Source organism: Jaculus jaculus, chromosome 9 (assembly GCF_020740685.1).
Source record: "Jaculus jaculus isolate mJacJac1 chromosome 9, mJacJac1.mat.Y.cur, whole genome shotgun sequence".
NCBI lineage: Eukaryota > Metazoa > Chordata > Mammalia > Rodentia > Dipodidae > Jaculus > Jaculus jaculus.
The window spans coordinates 43005793-43024463 of NC_059110.1; the positions used below are offsets into that span (position 1 = coordinate 43005793).

Genomic DNA, 18671 nt, shown 5'->3' on the forward strand with positions numbered 1-18671 from the left:
AGAATATTTGCTAGTTTGTTTATTCAGCTGATGTCTCAGCTCCTCTTATTGTGCCAGGAAGTAGGCAGCAAATAAAGACAGCCACAGACATGGAGGATGTCATTGTCTATGCAAATAGCTGTCACAGCACTCTTCTGAGACTCACATTTTAAAATAACAGAGATTGGGTGTGTGATAGATGTGGTACCATGCAAAGTCAAGAGGTTCTGACAATCAAAGGCAGCAAATTAAGGCTAAAATATGGAACTATAAGTATTTATTAGGTTAAATATAAGAAGAAAATAAAAGATAAGTATAGTCAGCCCTTGATTATTCACAGACTGGTTATGCTTAGCAATGCCCTTTGCTTCTCCTTCTCATTCTAAGTGCCAACTATTGAATATTTCTCTGCTCATTAACACCTGTCTAGGAGTGGGGAGGTGAAATGCTAATCAGCCAGTTTAGCTAATTGTTAGCTGCTGTTATGATTTTTTTTTTTTTCATGCTCAGACAGGGAAACATTAAAATCTTTTACTAAAATGTTAGCTGTGGTTTCCTAAACTTTATAACACCTCCTCATTCTTTTATAGCACAAATAGATTCAAACATTTTATTTTCAGTAAATTGTCAGAGTAAAAAAAAAAAAAAAAAAAAAACTGATTATTTCATGGGTTCTCAAATATCCTGACTTAACTTCATATATATTCTTGTCATAAATTGGTATTTAGAAAATATTAATGTACTACAACATGACTACTTTAGAAGACACCTTTGAAATTTAATAGTTTCAATTTTGAGTGTGGCCTTGTATAAATAACTGCATTTGCTAAAGTGAATTCGAGCCATAGAATCCAAGTCTGAGAAAATTACTGAAGAGTGCCCTCCCCTTTGCCTGTGGTAGACATTACAAGACCCTTCCCAAGCCAAATAAGGGAGAGAGGAATGTTCTGAGTAGTAAGGGCACTAAGAATAAATCTGAGCTCTCACGGATAAGATTACTTTCAACTCTTTATTTCATGCTTTCTGACATCGATCCTGTCTCTGTAATTATCTTAGACACACTGCGGGGGCTTTGCCAGTGCTTTTTAGATACTTAGGCTTTCTTTTTTTTCTTTTTTCTTTTTTTTTTGCCTCTCCCTTTAGGGCTAAAAATCTCGTGTGTGTGTGTGTGTGTGTGTGTGTGTGTGTGTGTGTGTGTGTGTGTTCCTCTAGGGTTCCAAAAAAAAAAAAGTGCTGAAGAGTCGTTGGGAGATGAGGCTATTTTTGTTCGAAGCTGATACTTCTAGCTGAGCCACAAGTGCCGCTTGGAAAGGGCTTAGGTTGTTTCCAGGGGGAGAACTCTGTGGGGAAGAAGCGAAGTTCAACAGGACCATAAGAAATCAGCTGGAACAGCCAGAAAAAACAAACGAAGAGCCCTCACCTTTTAACACGAGCTCTCTACCCGAGTTCTCCAACACTAAAGTAGTCTGCAAAGGGCCACTCGACAGAGACTTTTCACCTGACTCTTCATCTCTCCGGCCAGCATGACTGAGATCACTGCCGAAGGTACTGCTTCCATTGTCAATAGAGCTGTGTATGGGGAGCAGCGCGGAAAGTGACCACCTGGACTCCCCAGGCAGCCATGGAGCCGCTCCATTCAGTAATCATTTGTTCAGTGATTCAAGACAGGAGCTGGGAAATGAGATTAGGACCCAACAGGCTGCCAGATCTGTATGTTGGGGGAGTGAGAAGAGATTTCTCTGGAATTTTGCATGTGGAAGCTATTCTTTGTTATTCCAAAGACTTCGGCAGTGTAACAGTTGTCACCCACACCTCTCTATAAATAGCTACAGTCATGAACCATGATGGCTGATTCTTATTTAGCAAAAAGTACAAGGCTTGGGAGGTTGAAGACCATGATTAACAAAATATCATATGCTATGCTTTGAGTGAAAATAAGATTCTGAGGAATTTGGCTTTATAATATTTACAAATTGGAATCTTAAATTTATTTTCTCTTTCCAGCTATAATATACAAGTGCCCATATGTCTGTGTTTATGTGTGTGTGTGTGTGTGTGTGTGTGTGTGTGTGTGTGTATCAAATGCAATTAAATATACAAGTATAAATTTCTATGTATTTTGCTATCAATGTGCTCTAAAACAAGGTGGAAATTTCATAAATACTTAGACCACTCAAAACTTAAAACTAAAGAAATTAACTGTAAGAAGTCTGAATCTTTTCATTTTTTTCTCTATATAGTAAATTATGTTCATATTAAGACAAATGCTTTTGGGTTTTTTTTTGCTTATACTTAAAAGATATAGAGTATAAGTTAAATGCTTTTCAAAAATTATTTGACTTTGGTAACAAAGTATCTCTCTCCCTCTCACTGTCTTTCACACACATACATCACACACTCAGTCACACACACTTCCCCTTTTTAATAAAGAACTCATTTAAAAATTACAGAATACAGTTCAAGTTAACATGAAAATTTTATAAGAAAATCTCCAAGCCTGACTGACAGCTGTAAGAACATAGACAGGTGGTACATTTGACAACTTTCAAGCTGAATGCTGTGCTGTTTTGCTTTGAATCACACTGAAAAATAGCAACAAGTGATTTTTGTCTTTGAGGTAGAAATCAATATGGACACAATGATTTCTTCTGCATAACTTTGGTCAATACCTATAAGAAAAATTTCCTTCCTTCTACCTACCATGCAGAAATTAGTCTAGCACCCCAAACAACAACAATTAATGAAAGACTTACATTTACTAGATAATTTCATTGAAATTTTTATGTGTATTTCCTTTCTGAAACTTCACACTATCCAACAAAGTAGCATTTTTATGTCATTTTACAGTAAAAGAACCTGTGACTCAAGTATTCTGTGACTTATTCAATACCACAGCATAGCCAAGATTTGAAGTCAGCTCCCTTATAACTTGTTTGTTTTTTTCTTTTCTGTTACAGGATATCAGATTAACTCTTTACCAATTTTAGTTTGGAATTTGCTAACCAAATATAAATAGTGTTTTTCCTATTCCATAGATATTTTGTATCATTGGCCTTTAAGTTTGTCTTGAAGAGAACTCTCTATAAAAACATCTTGCTTATTCCTGCACAAGTTATTAAGATCTGTATGAGCATGCTTGCCCTCCTCTGCTCAAGGCCTGTCTGCCAGCTGACTCAAGTGGTCAGTTGGCCAAGTCATTTTAGCTTCCCTATGGACTGTGCTTGGCCTACCTTTACACTTGATTCAGAGCACATTTTTATAACAGAATTGCTGGTTTTATCATAGAATTTTTATTTCTGCCCTTTTCCACTAGGGAGCTTAAAACGATTGTAGAATACCTTCTGGAGAGACCCATATAAAAACAATGGAATAAATCATAAATAAAGTAAAAGCCACCTATAATTTCTGGGTGATGATTCTTTACTACTGTGACTGGTCATCACAGTTCACAGTTTCTGTATTGTCTCAGCATAAGTAATGAATTTATTTCTTTTCTGAAATGATACAGCGTTTTTCAGAAAAAAAATTATGTTGCAAACTTAATGAACTTTTATGGTTAGTACAGTCATTATCTCTATTTAAAAAGTATTTTACACACTGGTCTGTGACACATTTTCCATTTTGTTTGTGTGATTCCCAAGCTCTGCTCAAGTTCCATAGTTCTTTTTTCCCCTCTAATACTACATAAAAGGTATATGTTGTACAGGCCTTGGTGTAGGCTATTGCTTCAGCCTACAGTTATTTCTCTTTCTTTTGTTACATTTGTAAGGTTCAGGAGTGACAAAGGCCATGGACACCACTCTGAGGCAAAGATGGAAGCTTTTTTTTTTTTAAATTATTTTATTTATTTATTTGAAAGTGACAGACAGTGTGAGAAAGAGTCAGATAGAGAGAAAGAGAGAATGGGAGCGCCAGGGCCCCAGCCACTGCAAAGGAACTCAAGATGCGTGCACCCCCTTGTGAATCTGGCTAACGTGGGTCCTGGGGAATCGAGCCTTGAACCGGGGTCCTTAGGCTTCACAGGCAAGCAGTTAACCACTAAGCCATCTCTCTAGCCCCAAGATGGAAGCTTTTATTCAGGAAAAACACAAGCTGCCAGGACCGACTCTCAAGAGTGGGGCACAGTCAACAGATAATGGGCTATATAGAGTTCTTCAGTTGGGGGAAAGTGAAGAAGGGAAATAGCTAGGGTGTGAAACCAGAACAGTGACCAGGTGTGAGATAAGGAGGCAGGAAACCTAGACCTAGTACATTGTTAGGCAAGGAAGGAAATGGCTGGGTGGTTCCCTGAGGAATGTGGATGACCCCCTTCCTTATGTCTCTGTCACCCTCCTGCTGTCCTCTGGTGGCTCCATTTTGTCCTGACCTAACAACATTCCCTTGTCGACTCCCTCTGGGTAAATTACTGACATATCAGTACTGCATTAGCCTCACACCATATAGCAATCACTTTTCTCATTCATTTATAAGAAAAAAAAAAAAAAACCGAATAGTTTTAATAATGTAAGGTCCAGAGTGATGCCCTGGAAACCTAGACTCACATTGATCCTGTGACTATTCCATGATCATTTCTAATTAGAGGATTTGTCATGTCTCCTTTGGCTAATACCAGTGTGCATTCACCTGCAGGGTCTGGTGTGTTGACAATCCTTATTGATCTCAAATACATTTCAATTGCATGATACAAGCTGGACAATTTTATCTGATGAAATAAAGGGAATTTTGTTTAGAAATTTTTTGTAGAATAGTGCCTCAGGTATAGAGCAAAATAAAGCAGCATTGGACAAAGCTGAGTACCAAATTATTTCAGGGCAATGATAGGTTTTTTTTAAAAAAAATATTCATTTGAGAGAGAGAGAGGGAGAGAGAGAGAGAGGGGATGTGTATGCCAGGGCCTCTAGCCATTGCAAAGAAGCCCAGACACCTGCACTACCTTGTGCATCTGGCTTATGTGGGTAATGGGGAATCAAACCTGGGTCCATTGACTTCACAAGCAAGCACCTAAACTGCTAAGCTATAACTCTAGCCCTGAAATAACACTTTTGATTGTGGTCATAATAAAGTAATAAAGATAATGACAGTGATAATGGCAACTCAATCTGTTAAGTCATAAGATGTTGAGCATGTGCTAAACTTGCTTCTAGCTCATTTAATCCTCACAGAAAGTGAAAGAGATACTGTTCTTGCTTCTGCTCATAGAATATGGCAATGAAGTAAAGGCAGTGTAAGAAATGTGCCTGAATTGGTTTGGCTGTCTCAGGTATGGCTAGGATTCACATCCAGGTCTGATGTCAGAGCCAGGGTAAGTTTGGCCCCTTGCTCTATGAGACTCTGGGTAGTCAGCTATCGCTTGTTGCTTGTTGGGTACCTATACCAGGTAGAAACCATATGTGAACAAGACTAGAGCAGATTTAATCAACACTAAGGTCTTATAAATAGGCCTTTACTTTCCTCACCCAGGCAAGTGAGCTCCTCCTTGTGAGGCCCATGCAATCATTCATCCACATTATGAAGTCCACCTTGAAAAGCCAGGGAATTGGGGGGGAAGGGCCATGAGGGGGAGAAGCACACCTCTTTTTAGATCAGGAGATTAGGCTTTTTCCTTTCCTTATCCTTCATCTGGAGGCAATATGTTGAAGGAAAGATAAAAGCCCTAAAAGCCCCCAAAGGACAGCTGTTGACACAATCTAATGAATCAGACAACAAAATGACAGAACTGACTCTTACAGTGAAAAGGGGAAAGAAAAAAGTAAAGGAACAAGAAAAGAAAAAAGGAAAGAAAGAATGGAGGGAGGAAAAGGAAAATAAATGTTTTCACTTCTGAAGAAATAAAAGAATGAGGAGCATCCATCATTCAGGTCATAGACCTACTACAGTACAAATAAACTAGCCCCTGGGAATAATAATATAAATAGCTTGCTGGAGATAACAAATTAGAAGAAAACATTAAAAACAAAACAATTTGCCACAGTGGATGGTATTATTTAGGTAGAATGGAAACAAACTCAAAAATTTCTGATGAAATAATTGGCAATTTGACAAACTCTGGTAGCTGACGCTCGTGAACTCTTCTGTGTTTAGTTTGGGGACTACATTGTGGGTGTGTTTTAAATTTCCTTTGACTTACATATACTTACATATATGTAGATGAGGTGATACTATGATGCCTGTAATTCTAAACAGTATTCCAAAAGGTCAAGTACATGAGGTGTGATGGGGCATGACTGAATGAGGTAAATTTGTTGAGGCTCTGATGGGTGTGAGGAATTTTGCTTATGCTATTCTACTTCTGTAAATATTTAAGTATTCCCATAAAAAATAGTTACTAAGAACAGTTAATGTGTTTATTGAAGTAACTTTGAATAAAAATTTACTTTTTTGGGCTGGAGGGATGGCTTAGAATTAAAGCATTTGTCTGCAGAGCCAAAGGATCCAGGTTCGATTCCCCAGGACCCACATTAGCCAGATGCACAAGGGGCACACACATATGGAGTTTGTTTGCAGTGGCTGGAAGCCTTGGTGTGCCCATTCTCTTTCTCTTCCTCTTTCTCTGTCAAATAAATAAAATGTTTTAACAAACAAAAATTTTACTTTTCCTATAACCAAACATCAGTGAACTGCTGTCCACCACATTTTTAAGTGCAAATTATTCCTTAAGTTGAACCAACCTTCTGTTTTTATTAATAAAGGCTAAATATGAATAAAAAAGATAAGTCCTAAAGAAGCTTATGTTTGTAGCAGTAAGCTAGGAATAATTATGTATTAGGATGTACTCTTTTAACTTCATTTAATTTTCAAAATTATTAATGACATTAATTAGTGATATTAAGTAGCAAAGTTATCTTTTGCCCTCCAATAGGTGGAGGGTAATTTACTTTGGAATGGAAAGGTAATTCATGCAAAAAAACATGAAAGACAGTGTGGTACAGGATAAAAATCATTCTAAACCATGCTATGGCAGGACATTTTGTTTACCAATAGGCATTAAGTGTGAAGAAACTTGCATGAAAATCTCTTAAAAATAACACAAATGAGGCAGGGGAAATGGCTTAATGGTTAAAGGTACTTGTTTACAAAGTCTGCTGGCCTGCCTTCAATTCCCCATCACCCATGTAAAGTCAGATGCAAAAAGTAGTACAAGCATTTGTTTTATGGTTGCAGTGGCAAGAGACCCTGGTGTGCCCCTCCCCCCACGCTTGAAAATAATTAAAATACTTAATTATTTTTTAAACTTTAAAGTGCCATAGATACAACTAAAATCATTTGTCACACAAACCCAGTAAGTTTGCACTAAAAATTCTCAATCTTCTTTATAGTTTAAATTAAATTTAGAAAAAGAACACCAAGAGCAGGGCATGGTGGTGCATACCTTTAATCCCAGCACTTGGGTGGCAGAGGTAGGAGGATCGTTATGAGTTTGATGCCAGCCTGAGACTACATAGGGAAGTCCAGGTCAGCCTGGGATAGAGTGAGACCCTACCTCAAAATACCCAAAGGTGGGGGGACGGACTAGGAAAAATGAAGCATCAGTATATATTTCACTGAAAATCAGAAAGAATCACTACAGTTCTTTGAGAAAGCAAATACACAATGTTTAAAAAAAAAATCACTGAAACCCATGCTTTCACTAGAAAGTAGATGGAATTCCAAGTGATAAGTTGAGATGTAAGTTCTGTTGAACCACATTTTCTAAACAGGCTCTAGAGAGTCTGTGAGGCTTCACGTAATGAGTCACAGATTATAGGAAGAACTTTAGTTAATTATAACCAAATATCAAAAAAAGGAGTTATGCTGTTTGTAAAACTGAGGTCATATTTTTTAAGCACACACACACACACACACACACACACACACACACACACACACACATATATATATATATATATATATATATATATATATATATATATGGACATGTTGCCATGCCAGAGCCTCTAGCCACTGCAAACCAACTCCAGATGCATATGCCACCTTGTGTATCTGGCTTATGTGGATTCTGGTCTTTGCAGGCAAGCACCTTAACCACTAAGCAATCTCTTCAGGCCAGGTTATACTTTTAGAATTGAACAAAAATATCCATGATGCATTTATCTACATAGTATCAGGCCTTCCTTGCTTCCACTAAGAAGCTTGTCCTATAACTATATTGTCTGGGATAGTGACTCTGCACTCCATCAGTACATACTACCCATGAAAGTTATTCTGTGTATGAGCTTTATAGGTTCATTGTTTCATGTTTACATTTGTCTTCATTACAACCAGATTTCAAACTTCTGCCTCTTTTTCAATGGAAAAATGAATTGAGGCCACTCAGCTACAATAGTTACCATTTAGGCATCCATGTAGACTGCAAGTTTACAATGCCATTTGCATTAATTTTTAATCAGTTAACAAATATCTAATATTAGAGAAACATAAGACAGACACTAAGCAATTTTAAAATCCTTTATGTTGACCTTTAGGTTAAATATTCAATTAGAGAGGAGAGTGCATAGGCAGTTTGTATTTTCTAATTAAGATGTTGGTGTTAGAGTTTTGCTGAGACAAAACTTCAAACCTATATTAAAACATTATGATTAGCCAGACATGGTGGCTCACACCTTTAATCCTAGCACTCGGGAGACAGTGGTAGGAGGATTGTCATGAGGTCAAGGCCACCCTGAGAATACAGAGTGAATTCAGCCTGGGCTAGAGTGAGACCCTATCTCGGAAAAAATTAAAAATCATGATTTCCTTTTATTTCTTTAAATACAAATTCTCTGGGACATAGCTAATATATAAAATATGCATGTTATCTAATGCAACACATTTAAGAAGAATAAATTAGGCTGGGCATGGTGTGGTGGCGCAAGCCTTTAATCCCAGCACTCGGGAGGCAGAAGTTGGAGGATCGCCATGAGATTGAGGCTACCCTCAGACTGTAGAGTGAAATCCAGGTCAGCCTGTACTAGCATGAGACCCTACCTCAAAAAAACAAACAAACAAACAAAAAAAAGGAATAAATTAGAGCAAGTGTACATTAATAAACATAGCACTATCAAGTCTATGGAGTTTAGGCTGTTTGAGAGGTCTTTTTTTCCCTGTTCTTCTTGGTTTCCTCCTGCTTTATCATGAGTGGCATGCCCAGTTTCTGATAAGAATTGCTTAGTTAGTGTCACATAGACATGCATTGCCCCAAATGAGTGAGGGTTATGCAGGGATAGGAAACACTCTTAGAAGCCCAAATGAGTAATGTGTAATGAATAAAGTCTTATTTTTCTCTATGCCAGCAAGTTACACTCTAAATATCAAATATTTCCACATCTCCTTGCCTGAAGTCAAGCTGTCAAAGATACAGAATTTACAATTTTGAAAGATTCTTTGGTATGTAAATGAGCTATTTCCCCAGAAACTACAGAACCCACCTGACAATATATTTTAAATATTGCATTTAAATACTTACATTTTAAATATATTCTAATTTGTTATCTTTACTAGGGTTGGCAAACATGTTCTTATGAAAGTTAAAGGTACAATCTTTTAATCGATACGAACGAAGGCGATTTTCATTCAGCAGTTTGCTCCTTGTGGGGAGAAACGTGGTTTTATTCAAATAGCATTAGGCTAGAACACATCTGGAGAAATAGTTTATCTTTGGTCCTCATTTGTAACATCCTTCTTTGCCTCTGATGTGGGTGAAGAAAGTGTTAAAAAAAAAAAAGCAACTACAAAGGAAAGGGAAAATTTTGCATTGTTAAAGCTTGATTTTAATAATGCCAAGGATACAGATGAATCTGTGGGTAATACAACTCTACCAAGGTTTCCTTGAAAAAGTAATTGTTCCCTTTTAAAATAAAAGCATCACTATATGTGAGGTAACATTTGATATGATATCAAGGAAAAAATGTCATATATAAAATGGCACTTTGACATTCAGCAGTAGAGCTGATATTTTTGACCAGGGTTATTCTTATTTACTTTATATGTGAGTGCCTGGGGAAAAGAATGCACTACGTAATCTGTAAGCGACTATGCTATAGTAAGCTTGTGAGTCTAAATGTACAGAAGCGTTAAGCATTACACCAAGAGAAATACCAATTACCTTCAACTAAAATTAAACAAAATGTTATATTTATAATGACATTATTAATGTAGAGCTGAAATTTTAAAGCAGTGTGTCATGTCAGAGGTTCATTTGCATGCAAAATTATTGTACCTTTTATGTACCAGGCTAAATGCCAGTCAATAGATACTATGGGCACAAAGATGAATAATGCAAGGTCTTTGCCTCCAATATACAGTGTAGTTGAAGTGCAAGCCTGAAAAGAAAAGGAAAAAAAATGACGAGAATGAAGAGTAGATAGATATGAAAATTATATGATTCCAATTGTAATTGTACAATTTAGTTAAGTGATATATTGAAATTGTTTTTAATTCCCATGACTAGTAAGCACACATTGAAATTTCCTGAATATCTGAAACAAGGGAAGAATGTCATGGTTATTTGCAGTGCATATGGCATTGTCAGAACGGTGAAATGGTTGGCCAGGGAATCAAGAGATCATGAGTAGTTTTGTTCAAGTTAGAGGTGCAGACAAAAAAATTAAATTAAATTAAATTTAAAATAAGCAGGAGATAGATAATCACTAGCAGCCTATGAAATGAAGTTTTAGGATACCCAACATACAGCTAACATGACTAAGAAACTGGATAAAAATATCCTGGTTTAAAGATTCTATTATTGTTTAAGGTTTTTGTTACTGTACCATAGAAAAAGCTGGTGTCTCATACCCCTCACTCATTTCTTGCCAGTTGTTTACTATGATATCTAATTCCTCATTTGGTGTTTTCCCATGAATTCTACCTCCATTTGTGCTACTGAGTTGTATATATGCCTCTTTGAGCTTAGTGAACATGTAGGAGCATCATGTCCAATCCATGAAAATATGATCAAATGAAAGCATCACACAGACAATCACTAGACACATTTCCTCAGACTAACAATGAATTGTGTTGCTCTGGTATTATGAGAACTGATGCATTTAGCTAGTGGTCCTGTCAGAATGTCCTATAAAGGCACTACACAAAACATTGAAGCAAGGGGAGACGGTTTACAAGATGGTTGGGAAAGGCCCTTTAATAAACAAAGGGCAGAGACTGTGGTCATACAATATGCATCACAAGATCTGAATAGAAAGTGAAAGAAATCAACAGATAAAGGCAGTTAATGTAGAACTCTCTAGAAGCTTTGTTTATGCTAATTGTGAATTTTACATGAAGCAATACTTTGAGAGTTGCCTGCCTTAAGTAGGCCACATTAGCTTCTTAAGCTTTTGGCTAACATCTAGTGAAATAGACTGGTTAGCTGCTCAGTTTCTGCCCAGTCCACTCTGGATATTTAATACCTTGTAGGTACTGCGTTAATGCTCACTGTATCACTCTGTAGAGGCTTCTCATTCTGACTGACAGGGGCTCTCCATGCCAGGTGTTTTGGAACATAGTGTCTCATCTTCCTGCTACCACTCCAGCATGCCTGTGGCTGAATAGGAACAAAATTACTGATATCTTAAAAAAGTATGGACTTACATGCTTATTTATATATTTTCAGTTACTATTTTAATTCTGGAGCTAAAATGTAATGTGAAATGTTCATGAATCTGGTCCATAAGGGGTGATGAGATAATTGTGTCAATAATTATATCAGGACTCTGAGTCCCCAAAAGAAACATAAACAAAATTATAGATAAACACTGTAAGATTCCTTAATTTCTCGCCAGTAAATTTTAAAAAGTTTACATGACACACATGAATTAATTAGAAAATGAGAATCAACATCATACAAATAAGTCAGTTGTTAGGAGACATGATTATCAGAGAAATGCTACAAGCAAGGGAAAAATGAAATCAGAGTGTCAGTGACAGGAGCTGCCATAAAGAAAGAGAACCTCAGTAAAAGCTGAAGGATCTTTGCAAATAGAATGATAGAAACATACTTGAAAAGGACAGAGACATTAACATAGCACTCCTACAACCTAGAGGTCCCAGGTTAATTCATGTAATAATTAGCTATGTTTCCATAAATTGATATCTTGATATTGAGTTTTAAAAAATATTTTATTGATTTATTTATTCATTTATTTAAGGGAGAGAAAAAGGCAGATATATATATATATATATATATATATATATATATATATATATATGGAGAGAGAGAGAGAGAGAGAGAGAGAGAGAGAGAGAGAGAGAGAGAGAGAGAGGATGGGCATGCCAGGGAATCTAGCCACTGAAAAGGAATTCCAGACAGAAGTGCCACCTAGTGCATTTGGCTTTACTTGGGTATGGGGAAATTGAACCTGAGTCCTTTGGCTTTGCAGGCACCTTAACCACTAAACAATCTCTCCAGCCCTCTATCTTGAGTTTTGTATATAGCTAGAGGAGACACACTCCTTTGACATTTGGAGTGGGAGAACTTGTCATAAGATGTGCTGCCAAGATTACAAGACTAGTGTATAGCAGCAATCCTCACCATACACTGAAGCTCTTTTACAGGGATGCAAAGCAAATCTCCAGTTAGTATCAGTAACATAGACAAAGATAAGCACATTTGCTAAATAGCACAGCTTTGAAGGAACTTGGGTTAAAATATTTAATTATGAGAAATTTATTTTAGTCTTAGATTCTTCCAATTTGATACCAAGTTATTTTAAGGTAAAAAAAAAAAGGATTGAGATTGGTATTAAGGTTATATAATATTTTCAGAACAGAGTTAGCATGCAAAGTATAGGCATCATCTAATACAATGATTAGAGTTACTTGAGGCAGAAAATATCCTATTGGAACATAATCTTATTTGCCTTTCCTGATTTGCTCTTGAAAATTCTATAGTGAAGAAAGAAAAAAAGGATGCTCACTTGATAGACATATATGACAAAGATATTTACAAGCCAACGGGCTTTATCCCATGAGAAAACTCAGTGAAAGGTGATAGATAACTTTTTGTGCCCTTGGCCTAATGAGTTGAGAAGTGATAGCATAATTTGAGGAGAAGCACCCATGGGGCATCTCTGATGGGTAGAGAAACACAGTACCTTTCATAGTTGATTGATGTAGTAGTTTTAGAGAAATTTGGTCACAAACTTGAGGGTAGATCATATTTCTTGATGCTAGTAATCTTGTTTTGACATGTTTTTTAAAACACATATCTAGAGTGGCTCCAATGTTTCCTTTTTCCTTTCCTAAACTACCACAGTCACAAACACACTTTTCCAACATGTAAGAACTCATCTAGAATTAAGCCCTTTGGTAACACTGAATTAGAGGACAAACTAGACACAAATTTGAAAGTGTAGAGGACTTAGAAAACCATGATTTTTGAACAATACTTTGGTTTTACTTGGTTTTCAAAAAGCCATCTCTCACTAGTTCAGTGCTAAAAGAAATATTATTAGTATCTGCTGTAGAAGGATCCACGTTGCTGGGATAAACATCCAAACCAGACACAGTTGAGGGGAGGAGGGGATTTATTTGAAGCTTAAAGATCCAAGGGAAGTTCCATCAGATGTTGGAAGAAACTGGCTCCCATTCATAACTCCAAGCAGAGAAGCACCACCAACAGCCAGCAACACAAGCAGGCACAAATGGACAGCAGAACAACAGGGATCCAGGTTGAGATCAGAATTCTCTGTTTACCTTTGTGTAAGAAATCAGACCCACCCCCAGTGACACTTCTTCCAGCCAGGCATCAGGAAATTTAAGTTTTAATAAAACACCTCAGTCTATTGGGGAGCAGGTATTCAAGCTACCACACTTTATATTTTATTTTTTTAATTTAAAGTAATATTATTAAAAAAAACAAAAACATAAAACAAAAAATATGCATATTAACAGGGGACTAAGCAACATGTCAACCCATTTATAACTGTAGTGAATCTATATGTATCTATTATCATTTATTTGTATGGGGGAATTAAAATATTGTCTTTAATAATTTAATAAAGATATGGATGTTAAAAGCCATCTAAATCACAAGTATTTATACACCATTTACTAAGAAATGATGAAATTAGCATCCATATAGCAAACACCTCTATCAGGAAACTATTTCTCTCACACCTGAAGCAATCCCTATGTGTCTGCTATATACCAACTCACTCTGGTGTCACTTCTCCATCAGGGTTCTATTTCTTCAATCCCCAGAAGAAGCAAGTGTTCTAAATTTTCACTTTTATTCTTATTTAATTTATGTATTTATTAGAGAGAGAGAGAGAGAGAGAGAGAGAGAGAGAGAATATGGGCACACCATGGCATCCAGCCACTGCAAAAGAACTCCAGACACATGTACCACCTTGTGCATCTGTCTTATATGGATCCTGGAGAATCAAGCCAAGGTCCTTTGGCTTTGCAGGCCAGTACCTTAACCTCTATGCCATCTCTCCAGCCCTGAGTGTTGTAAACTTTCTAAAAGCTTTTTTTTACTTTGCTTTATCATTTATGACCTTCCATCCTATGAATAACACAGCCTAGTTCTGCCCAGCTTGTTCCTTATATGACTACAGTCACCCAACATGTATTGTTCTGTCTTGCTGCATTAATTCCATGCTAGATGTCAGGGTCACATGTTTTGTATGTCTCTATAGTTAGCATTGTTCTTCTTGCTGTTTAGTGTTTCAATGTATGAATGTCGCGATTTATTCACTGAACATTTTTGAGTAGGGAGCAGGTAGCTATTGTTATCAATGATGCAATATTGTTTCCCATTCTTGTTAGTTTTGGTTTTCTGTGGTTTTGTTGTCATTGCTTATTTCTTTCACACCAGAATTTCCTGGGATGAAAAGAAACTTTCAGTAGGAAAAAGTCATGTTGACACTCATATTAGGTAATCTGTACACTATCATTTAATATAATTTAAATCTCATTGAAAAACAAGAAAGGGTAACTTTGTGGCTATCTACCAGAAATGCCCTAATTTATTTTTTAGAAGAAATTGACCTAGTCCCATGTTTGGAGGACCAGTATGAGAATAGTATAATACCAAGTACTTTTCAGAGATAAGAGGAAATCCTCTCTCATAGTGACTTAGGCAACAACTCAAAAGTTGACAGGTAGAAGCAGGCATAAACATGAGATTATTCAACAATATTTAGTGACAGCCATGTTTCTTAATTGCCAAGCATAAGTTCTATCTTCCAGACTCCTGCTGCTGTTGGAGAATACTTGTTTAATGATGAAAACACTCATTGTCTTGGGCTTTTACACCTTGTTGCACTTTCTAAAAGCATTGTGAGTCTGTGAGTGTAGCCAAACACTTCCTTATTTTGCTCCTGTTTTGTTATTATTGTTTTGAATTCCTTTTCTTGACCTATTCAATAGGCATAATCTTTCATTGGACTTTAAATATTTTTAGTTATTTATTTATTTGCTAGGAGAGAGAGAGAACATGCAAATGGGCAGCTCAGGACCTCCAACTACAGCAAAGGAAACTCCAGATGCATGTGCATCCGGCTTTAAGTTGTTATTAGGAAATTGAACCCTGGTCATTAGGCTTTGCAGGCAAGTGCCTTAACCATGGAGCCATATATTTAGCCCCTTTCATTGGACTTTAATAATACATTAGAATACTGCCATTAACGTTCAGAAAGCAGTGACTTGAGCTTCCATACTTACTTTTCTTTTTTTTTTTTCTATTTATTTATTTTTGAGAGAGGGAGAATGGGCATATGAGGGCATCCAGCTACTGTAAACAAGCTCCAGATGCATGTGATACCTTGTGCATGTGTCTTACATGGGTTCTGGAGAATCGAACCTGGGTCCTTTAGCTTTGCAAGCAAGCATTTTAACCACTAAGCCATCTGTCCAGCCGGACACACCCACTTGTCTTGAGTGTAAATCAATGTCTCCCTGTCTTTCAGAAGGTGATCTCTTAGAAACATACTTTTATATATTCTATTTTCAATTACTTTATTAAAATTTCAAAAAAATAATCCAATTAAGTAGAAGGGAAATTCTTTTAGGTGGAAAGCCTAAGTATGCCTCAGTCACTGAGGAAAGAAGGATTTTAAAAAAGGGTTTACATTCACAATTTGCATACCGTTAAAGTAGGAAAATTTGCATATGAAAATTGTGAAGTTTATGAGTATAACTTTTCTGTTTCTTAAGAATGCATATGGAATTATAGTTATGACAGTATTAGAAATGTCCAATACATTGTAATCTCCTATATCAGAGATTCACAAAGCAAAGCCCTCAGAATAGCAGCATCAGCATTACCTGGGATCGTACTAGAGTGGCAAATATAGTGAACTTACAATTCGGAATTTAGAGGTTCTACTTGTGTGAATAAGGTCAGTCAGAACAGACAAATATTTGAAAATGTTCCATTGGTCCTAAATATGCACAGCCTATTTTTCCTTGTCATTATTCCCTGAAAAAATCAATATAAGATAATGCCTATTTAAGTATCTCTTATATTCTGTTCATTATAAGTCATCTAGAGATGACAAACCACATAAGAGTATGTATACAGGCTGAATGAAAACACTGTGTCACACTGTTAAAGGGCATTGTACAATACAGATTGCAGTATGCATATAGCAATATATGTAGCCATATTATATATATATACATACATACATACATATATATATATATATATATATTATAACTAGATGGGATAACAATATTTCTAAGTATTTGATAATAAAGACCAAATTTCTGCATGTAGTATAGTATCCTAAAATTTACCTACACTATTAATGATAAATTTTCTTGGTAGATTTATTTCATCTACAATCATGATTGTTTTCATAGCAATGGGAAGAGGAAGGTATAAATAACAAAATCAAAGAAAAATAGAGCTGTTTCATTGGATGATGGAGGCCAAGAATTAAATGTGTGTTGAATTTCATTAAAGTTCCTCCAGTCAGTTGGTTATTAGCTAAGTAATTAATTTCCAGTTCTTGTAACTCTTCTTTTTCTCTATCCTTAGTTTCTGCTCTTATCCTATGTATGATATCATATTTGGACATCTACAAATGGCAGTTTGTAGTTTTCAAGGGTGTCTGTAGCTTTACTTCCCATCTTCTCTTGCAACGTACAATCTATTTGTACTCCCTGTCACCAGATGGTCCTGTGTGTCTGCCTGTGTGTCAAAAAGTGAAGTACACACAGGAACACTGTGAGTTCGAGGCCAGCCTGGAAATTCCAGGTCAACCTGAGCACCTGAGCTAGACTGACTGATACCCTACTGCAAAAAAAAAAAAAAAAAAAAAAAAAAAAAAAAAAAAAAAAGTACAGGGAAATGGCTTCCATGGTTAGATTAAATGAAAAGTATACATGTCCTTTCATTCCTCTCCTGGGATGATTGCTTTTGAAACCAACACCTGTAACAAGTACACACATCCTTGAAAGGCCCATAATGAAAGACACAGAGCTATGGAGCATGTGCTCAGCTGAGCTTTCAGCCAGTAGGCAGCACCAACATTTTAGCTAAGTGAATAAGATAGCTTAAAAAACAGATCTTACATTTCAAGATAGAGTTATTATAGGTGAAGCATGAAGCAGACACAAGACCTACCTCCCCCACTCTTAAAAATTACAATTTTAAGGCCCTGGCACACCCATTCTCTCTCTTATCTGCCTCTTTCCCTCTCTTTCTCTCTCAAATAAATAAATAACAAAAAATTAAAAAAATACAATTTTCTGGGCTACTAAGTTTTTGAATGTTTTGTTATGATTCAACAGGTAACAAATACATTATCTAAAAATTTAACCTTATTGTCTCTGATCCATCTTGCACCTTGCAACCAAACTAAATCTACAACACTACATCACTCAACTAATAATGGAAATCTATTCTGTATACGACTATTTCAACCAGGATCAATTGGATGCCAGACAATTATACAATAGTTGATCTACTCCAATTATATCATTCATTCATCAATACATTTGTTCATTTAGTTATTCAAAGATATTTAAGAAATGTTAGCTATTCTAATAAAATAGTCTAGGTACTGAAGTTATACAATTAAATAAAAGAAAAATAAACAAGGAAAAGCAGGAAGATATATTTCCTATGTTAATAGATTTTTCTGGAGTAGTTTCTCAATTGAGAGTACTGGACCATGAAGAGACTATCCAAATATGAATAAGCATTTGCTTATTTGGTTTGGGTGCTTCAATTAAAATATCTGTAGACCATAATTGTTAAGCAACACTTTGTTTCCTTGAGAATGATTAAGGAGAGAACAGTGCTTACATAGAATGGTACATACATAGGATATATACGTGAACATGCCAACTGATGGAGAATAGTAAAAATTTTGTTGGATTGGGAGATGACTGCACAAACTTGATGGTCTGAAAGACCTGCTGAGGTCTGCATTTGACCCCAGAATCCACATAAAAAGTCTGGCATGGGAGGTTGACGCCAGAGAATTTCTCAGTCTCACTGGTCAGTTGGTCTGACCCAAAATGGCAGCTTCAAATTCAGTGAGAGACTTCATCACAAGGAAACAACTAGAAGATTATGATAAAGATCTAAAAATGGAATTATTACCTTGTATTATCTGAGCATGTCTGATTTGACACATGAGGCCGTGACAGTGGAAAATCTTTCCTGTTTATGGTCAGATGGAGATATACATACTGTTATTTTTCAGCCAGGCACAGCTAGCTCCCCAGCCTCTATAGCCCTTTTCTTCACTCTTTGCTCC

At 36.3% G+C, this 18671-nt stretch overlaps 1 protein-coding gene across 1 annotated transcript in view; it reads left to right on the forward strand.

The window, feature by feature from the left end:
- The first annotated feature begins 1250 nt into the window (after nt 1–1250).
- Trdn (triadin) overlaps nt 1251–18671 on the forward strand; it is a 444085-nt gene continuing 426664 nt past the window's right edge. Inside the window, exon 1 of the mRNA XM_045159783.1 lies at nt 1251–1524. Within this exon, the coding sequence (XP_045015718.1) occupies nt 1503–1524 (22 nt within the window). The 5' untranslated portion in view covers nt 1251–1502. The remainder of the gene's footprint in view (nt 1525–18671) is intronic.